At 53.0% G+C, this 7985-nt stretch overlaps 1 protein-coding gene across 1 annotated transcript; it reads right to left on the reverse strand.

Annotated features, from left to right (window-relative positions):
* Window positions 1-2869: 2869 nt before the first annotated feature.
* On the reverse strand, window positions 2870-4326 carry LOC125508273 (aquaporin PIP2-6). Its single transcript, XM_048672928.2, has 3 exons — window positions 3625-4326; window positions 3394-3534; window positions 2870-3286 (listed from the first exon to the last, which is right to left on the reverse strand). Exons 1-3 carry the CDS (start codon window positions 4231-4233, stop codon window positions 3176-3178), a joined length of 861 nt encoding a protein of 286 aa, XP_048528885.1. The 5' UTR covers window positions 4234-4326; the 3' UTR covers window positions 2870-3175.
* Between the last annotated feature and the right edge of the window lie 3659 nt (window positions 4327-7985).

A 7985-nucleotide genomic window follows, 5' to 3' on the forward strand; every position in this document is an offset into this window, starting at 1 on the left:
TGCGCAGTTTGGCCCACCATGTCAAGTAGTCGCTGGTGGACTTGGTGGGGCCTTGGACGCACAGGGAGAGCTGGCAAGGCTTGGACGGCCACTTGTAGGTGCTAGTGAAGTTGCGGATGAGAAGTCCACCCAGTTGTTGACGCTGTAGGGCTTGAGACTATTCAGCCATGTCCGGGCCGTGCCCTGGAGCATGAGGGGAACGTACTTCATGGCAACACGCTTGTTGCCGTTTGCTATGCTGACGGCGGTGGAGTAGTCAACCAGCCAATCTTCCGGCTTCACGGAGCCGTTGTACTTGGGAGTGTCTCGAGGGAGCGAGAACCCTTTGAGGAAGGGCTCGTCGCGAATGCGGGGGGCGAAACAAGGCGGGCCGATTGCATCTTCTTCTTCAAGCGCCAGGGATCGGGCCAGGCGGTTGATCCGGTGGCGGGCGTCGTTTTCTCCTATTCCCTCATGGCGGCCTAGCCGGTCTCCGAGAGTCAGGTGATCAATAGCCGGCAGGGAGACGTGCCTCTCCCTGCACAGAGGAGGTAGACGATCACCCTGCTGCTCGACTGCTCGAGGGTGACCGTCTTGGTCACGCTCGATGGTGATGCGCGTGCAGCTACGGCTAGCAGCCGGCTCTTGGTCTCTTCGGTCGCGGGTGCCGCCTGTCGGCGTTCGGAAGGTCACGTCGTATTCTCGGCGGAGGGGGAAGGTTCTCGGCGTGCAGGCCAGGCTCCACCACGTGGCGGCTGGCTTCTTGATGTGCGGTGGCCGCGTCCAGGAGCTGCTGGACGCGCTCTATCATGCAACATCGCTCGTCGCCCTCCAGGTGATCCAGTTCGTCTGTCGCCGCCTGGGCGACACACATGTTCTCTAGGGGTGTGGCATAAATGGGGCAGTCGACCGCCAGCATGCTGGCAACGGCCGCGCCTCGCTGTCAAATGGTGCCCATCTGGCTGGGCTCGCCAGCAGACGGCGCGGTCGATCTCGCGCTGGTAGGCCTCAGTGAGGCATCTCATGGCGGCCAACTTTTTGGCACTCTCGACGAGTGTGATGCGGCAGGCCTCCAGCGTCTCGCCGTTGGCGTCTGCCGCGATGGGCGCAGACAGGTCCCGCATTGCCGCTTGCAGCTGGTCCTGGCCGACCCTGCCAGAAGCTCCGTCATGGCTGATGACCAGCACCTCCATGACGGTGCTGGTGCCGGCGTCGCTGGTCGCAAGAGGGAGCAGGTCGTCGATGACCACCATGTTGGCGGGGAAGGAATCGGGGGATGCTACGTCGAAGTCGACGAGCATCGGGTCGATGAAGCCAACAAAAATCGATGTCGAAGGCGGGCTCGTTGGCGATGTTGATCTTGCCAAGGAGGTCGACGAGGCAGCTTTCGGAGCGGGCTGCTCCAGCGTCGGGCGCTGGCTCGTCGGAGAGGCGGATCTCGCCGACGAGGTCGGGGAGACTGCTCGCGGCGCAAGTGGCTTCCGTGCCGCACAGCGCGTCAACGCAAACGCATCCGGTGTGCCCAGCTGGCTGCGCTCGCTAGGAAGGAAGAGGGTTCCCGTCCAGAACGTGTTTCCGAACGACGGTGCACCTCGCCCCACGGTGGACGCCAAATGTCGAAGATGTGTAGCGACATATGCCAAGGCGTGGCTTATCATGGAGAGGGACAAGAGTACGTTGTCGGGCTCTAGAAGCGGGAGTGAGCGAGACTGCATGCGTCTGCGAATCTTACACAGGTTCGGGGCTCTCCTAGGAGATAACACCCCTAGTCCTGCTCTGCGGGGTCTCCACATGATCACTATCTCAACAAGGTAGCTACAAGCTTGCTCCTTGAGCTGTTTTGCTAGAGGAAGAAGAACAAGGCTAGCTCTACTCCACTCCCTCTACGTGGTGTGTGTGTGTTAAGATTCTCAACCCTTTGCATGGGTGATCTGGGGGTTTATATAGGCCTACCCCAGGGATACACTGGTAATTCGGCCGGGTGTAGGACCCGACTGTCAGTGTCTCTAGTCGTCGGCTGCTGGGGCCCGCCGCCTGGTGGGCTCCGCCGGCTGTCGTGGAGCCGGCCGACAGGCCGTGCCCATCGCTTGCGGGTCTGGTTGATCGCCCCGTACTGTAGCCTTGCTACTGATGACGGATGTTTTATCGGAGGAGCGTGGCTACAGTCCCGCTGCCAATGGCATAGACTTTGAGGGGGGAGGGTGCCGCCTGCTGGAAGGCGGCCCACCCCCTTTGCCGCCTGCTGGGGTCTTGCCGCCTTCTCGGGGCTTGCCGGCAGGTAGGGCCCGCCGCCTACGGGCCATACCGACAAGCCGTGGTGGGAGCGCCGCTCCTTATGTGGTAGGTGATGTCACAGGCTGCGTGGCTACAGTACCCCGCGGGGTGAGAGGCGTCCGCTGGGTACGCCCGTACTGTAGCCGCGCTTAGCCCCAGATTCGGGGGTGGTAGGCTACACTGTAGTCACGCCCCGTCTCATCGTAGTTAAGTGAGTGCAAACTTTGAGCGCATGAGAGGCCGCCTGCCAGAAGTCGGTCGTTTCGTAGCCGCCTTCTGGTATTTTGCCGCCTCTTAGCAGCCGACCGCTTGGACCAGCCGGCCCAAGAAGACAATTGTTCGTCCTGGAGGTGTGAGAGGCGCAGTCGGCCCCAATGTCTTGAAATACCGCGGGGAGCTGATGAGGCTAGTGGTCATTTACTCCAACAAGTCGTGTGTGTGGCAGAGGCGAGGGGATTTTCCCATGCATCGGTCGGTCGGCCAGTGTCCAGCGTCGCCCCAATTTAAAACCGATTTAAAATTGTTATTTTTTGACACTTTCATTTTTAGCATTATTTTGGCCCAAAACAGTCAGTGTAACACAAAACGATCTAATCGGAGAGGATTCTCCAGAAAATCAATCAAACAAGAGTGAGTGCCTTGATTATCCTTGATCAATAAAGCGTGACATTCTCTCAAAAAAGAAAATCAATCAAACAAGTGAATTTGTCTTTTCTCATCACTTGGATTCTCCCATCTGAATTTATTGACTGCTACCCTGAACCAAAAAGTACACAGGCCAAGTTACAACTGCTTCAATCGGACGCACAAACACACAAGGACACTTCACTTTCGCTGCTCCGGCACACTGCAGACTTCACAGTGGACTGAAAAAGTTAAGGAGAAAGATGCCAATTTTGGTTCGGATGGGTGGGCGAGCTAGCTAGGCGTTGCTACGGAAGGAGCCATAGCCCCTGGCGCTGGCGCGGAGGATGGTCTGGTGGTAGAGCGCTGCGATCGCCGCGCCGATGAACGGCCCCACCCAGAAGATCCACTGCATCACAGGTGAACAACAATGCACTGTCAGTTCAGGCAAGCTCGATCGACACTAAAATTCTTGCCCGATTCCATAATTTCCTACAGTCGGCACCAAGCATTTACCTGATCGCTCCAGGCTTTGTCGCCGTTGTAGATGACGGCGGCGCCGAGACTCCTCGCCGGGTTGATCCCCGTCCCGGTGATCGGGATGGTGGCCAGGTGCACCATGAACACCGCGAACCCGATCGGCAGAGGCGCCAACACCTTCGTTCATCAATCAACATATATCAAAACGAGTGTGCCAAGGCGATAGAAGAAAGGGTTCATCGGAGACAGGTTTGTGCGGCCGGTTACCGGGACGTGGGAGTCACGAGCGTTGCGCTTGGAATCAGTGGCGGAGAAGACGGTGTAGACGAGCACGAAGGTGCCGACGATCTCCGCGGCGAGCCCCGTACCGACCGAGTATCCGGCGCCGACCTCGTTCGCGCCGCCGCCGTGGCGCGCGTAGAGCCCGCTCTGGAACCCCTTGACGAGCCCGACGCCGCAGACGGCGCCGAGGCACTGCGCGGCCATGTAGAGCAGCGCGCGCACCAGGGACACCCTGCGCGCCAGGAAGAGGCCGAACGTCACGGCCGGGTTGATGTGCCCGCCGGAGATGCCGGCGGTGCAGTAGACGAGGACGAAGATCATGCCCCCGAACGCCCACGCGATGCCGAGGATGCCCACCCCGCCGCACGCCGCGTCGGGGCCGGAGGCCGACGCGTCCGTCTGGTGCTTGTACCCGATGACGGTGGACACCGTGATGTAGAGGAAGAGCAGCGTGGCCACGAATTCCGCGATCACCGCGCGGTACAGGGACCACTTGCCGAGCTCATCGACGTCCACCAGCGGCGCCGGTGGAGGGTCGGAGTAGTCCCGGGCGCCGCCGGCCTCGAGGGCACCCACGTCGACCTCTTTGCCCATTTAACCTACTCTGTGGTTTTCTTGGAACTCTAGGATGGAAGCAAGGCTACTTGACAGGTAATTCTTGTGTTTGTGTTGTGGTCTCGTGTGGTTATGAACGGCGGTATTTATAGGGGTTTAAGCCTGTTGGGGCAAGAGGAAGGTTTAAGTTGGTATACATTTCCTTAGTTTTGGAAAGTTTTGTTTTTGAAATGCTTAATTTTGGAAAGTTGACGTGACCTAGCCTGTATACACAGAGGGTGTTTCCTTTTCTGGGGTTGACGCGTGTTCATACTTCAATATTCTGTTCTGGCCTCGTCCAGTCAATTTCCAACATTTATTTACGCTGAATAATCATATTTATTTGTTTATTACGAATTTACAGCTAGGCATCCTTTAAAGTTTTAACCCTCACAGAGCCGCAACGTTTTGAACCATCCAATTTCATATCCCAGACAATTCTGGCCACCGGATTTTTGTGTTTTTTCATGATGTCTCACTTTTTTTAGGGGATTTCTTGTAGCGCCAACCAAACGTTAAATTTGATACAACTATCGAAACTTATGACCAATCATCTACTTTCCCTTGTTGCCTAAAACCCATTGGATATCCCCAGTTCCTCATTGATTGTCATCGTAAAAAGATGAACCTACATATCATGGTACTTACTCAGAATGTTGATGATTAAATCGATAACCCAAAACTCAAACAAAGCTAATGATCATAGTTAGCTCCCGCCTTTTGCGGGCCAACAAAGAAAATCGATCCTTACACAATGGGTTGATAGATAACTTGTTTAAAAATCATTACCCGTGCTCCATCAAAACGACTTGACCTATTTGAAAAGAATCGTTGTGTCACTCATGTTGAATGTCCGATCACCTTCGCTATAAGGCCGTCATACATACCCTCGCTAATTTGCTTACGCGCTACTAAGAATACCACGTAGTTGAAACAACAAAACAACTCTAGAGCAAAGAGCGGTCTGCACATTGTGTTTGCTAGAATCTCTGTTGGATTTAGCAAAATATGTTGGGGTTCACGTTGCATCCATTGATTAATGGTGTGTGGGTTTTAAAATATTCCACACTAGGTTTTCAAAGTTTATCATCGTAAATTTTGTGGACTAGTGATGTGGCAATGCGGTGTTTCTATTTTAGAATATCCAATACCTTATTATTTTGTAGAACAAAGAGATTGGGGTGGGGGGATACAAGTGATTGTAAATCATACAGGTTTAACTATGTATTATCATACATTTTTAGTTGTCCTATTACATTTTATGGTTTCCATCATGACAGTTTAATAAATAATATTTTATGATGTTCTGTTAGCTCAAGATTCATGCTTATTATTATGAGATATTATTATGTTACTTCGGTTGGCACTCCAATACTGCATTTGGACATCTGATGGCGCGTGAGGAGAGGTTTGCTGGACTAAACATACTCCTGCTAGCATTAGCATACTACCGACTATATTTTGATGCAATGTGTTTATGCTCGACAAGTTTAGCATCGTTACTTTGAGGCAATTCATGTTACTAGAGATGTTTCTATCTCAAATTGTGAAGACACTCTTGATGATTGGTGAATCAAATCTCGGGATTTTCTTCCTAAAGTAAGGAGGAAGGGTTTTGATTCACTTGTTATGTTGTTGGAATTTATGCAAACAACACAACACCAGGTTTTTGCGAATATCAAATAAACACGCGTTGTCGTACCATTAACGATGCCAAATTTTGTGATATCTAGGTCCAATATTTAACTATTCTGGTATAACTGAAATATATGATATCTAAGTGTAGCATAGAGATCCCCCTTCCTCAATATTATATTTGGCCAGCCTGGTGTCGCTAATCTTGGTTGCTCCTCTTCGTCTCTCCTCCACTGGTGCTGCCGAGCAGAGTGGAGGAGGAAGGAGGCCGGTGTGTCCACCAGTGGTCTTTCTTGTTTGTTGTCTCCCTTTTCCTTTTATCAGTGTGAAGTGTATACCTCGCGGTCGCAATCCCCTTTTTTTAGGTGCTCCGGGGGATAGAGCCAGGTATGAAGGGATTCTTCGACGGCTCTTCCCTTCAATAAGTTCACCCGGTTCATGAATCTCTAGGAGGACCCCCCCCCCCCCAACACACACACAAAACTTATTTTTTGCTTCCGAGATTGCCATGAAGGTGGGCAAGTAGCAGAGGAAAGGCGGAGCTCTGATTGTTGTTTATAGGGAAGGAGCTCATGATCGATGGATTTTGCAAAGGAGCTACGACACTCACTGTGGTGGTCGGCAGCCACCTGTCTCCGTCGGCACATCTGCTTTTCTTGCTAAAGGTGGCCGGTCGATCTTCCACCCCCTGGCGTACAAACTCTATGGTGTGGTGCTATGACCACGAGGTTACGCTCATGCGGAAGCAGTCAAGGACCCAACTGCAATCTTCTTTTGCCTTTCGGGGGCCTTTATGTAATAGTCAGGGACTGGTTTGTTGTTTCTCTTTTACTAGGGGTCCAGTGTAGGATGCTCTCTGAATAACGTGGCATCTGGGCCCTTGGAGACCAAGCTTTCGCTAAAAAAAGAGCTCATTGCTTCATTTATAAATTCCATGGTGGAGGTTATGTGAATGATTGCCCTGTAATTGGTTGGTTCGGAGGGCCGTCCAGCACCGACTTTGATCCAAATTCATTCATATAAGAATCCATCTTGCTCCCTGGCCCACCAGCGGCGTCATTTCGGCTAGTCCTGTGGCCGAACACGAGCTAACAACACCCGGATCAATCAATTTAACAAAGACAAGAAAAGCTGGTGCTAGTGCTGGTGCTGGATCGGTTTGGTTGTAGTTGGTGTTGTCACGCTGAGCCGGAGGTGCAATTCCGTCCACAAACAGAGTTTGGAAAAGCATGCGCCGACCAGGAGAACTTTAAGGAGAATCTGAGGCGGAGAAAGGTTGCGATGCAACGTGAGGACTGAGGAGGGTGTTTCTTGGATCAGACCAGCCCATGGTTTTTCCGGTTCTCATGCAGTTCCCGCCAATGGAGCAGTTTGATTGAGGTGCATGCATGAACGTGATGGCTGACTCGGATTCTTGTGCGCTTCCTGTTGGCTTTTGATTGCTTGTCACTTCTTATGGATCGCTCCACACGTACGCTGCACCGGAACGGCTCTGGTTGACATCCAAACTTTTTCAGAGAAAAGGCATCAGCCGAGCCCGCGATGTGGTTCGAGCCTAGCTCGAATTTGAATTAACAAAACCATCAACTGGCCAGGATTACAAGCATACGTTTTTAGGCAAAAAAAAAAGGAAAGAACAACACGACGGTAAGATACATATACGATGAATAAACACCAAACTACTCACAAGCCGAAGACGCCAAGGTCCTCCTCCGAGGCTGCAGCACCAGGAACAATAACACATTGGCTCAAAGGAGAGAGGGGCCGACACCAACGGGGCATGCCATCGCCATGCACCTACGGGCCCCGGCACGACACATCTGAAACACCATCTTCGAAGAAGGCCACTACCTCTGTATCGAAGGCACCACACCGTCGCAAAATGGGATGGATGCCGCCAGAAGATGGCCACATAGAGAGGGCCAACGCATCACCAACGGGACGCGGAGGCTCGCCTTGAGCAGAACATCGCCGCTACACACATCCAACATCGAAGGAGGGGAGTTCACGCTAGGACGGGAGGGCCACACCGTCGCCGCCACCACCACCCACAAGCACCTCCTGCCCACAAGGCTCCCAAGCGGCGCCTTCAAGAAGGGAACGGCGCCGAGAGCGCC

This window comes from Triticum urartu, chromosome 5A (assembly GCF_056163025.1).
Source record: "Triticum urartu cultivar PI428250 chromosome 5A, HENAU_Tu73, whole genome shotgun sequence".
In the NCBI taxonomy this organism is placed as follows: Eukaryota; Viridiplantae; Streptophyta; class Magnoliopsida; order Poales; family Poaceae; genus Triticum; species Triticum urartu.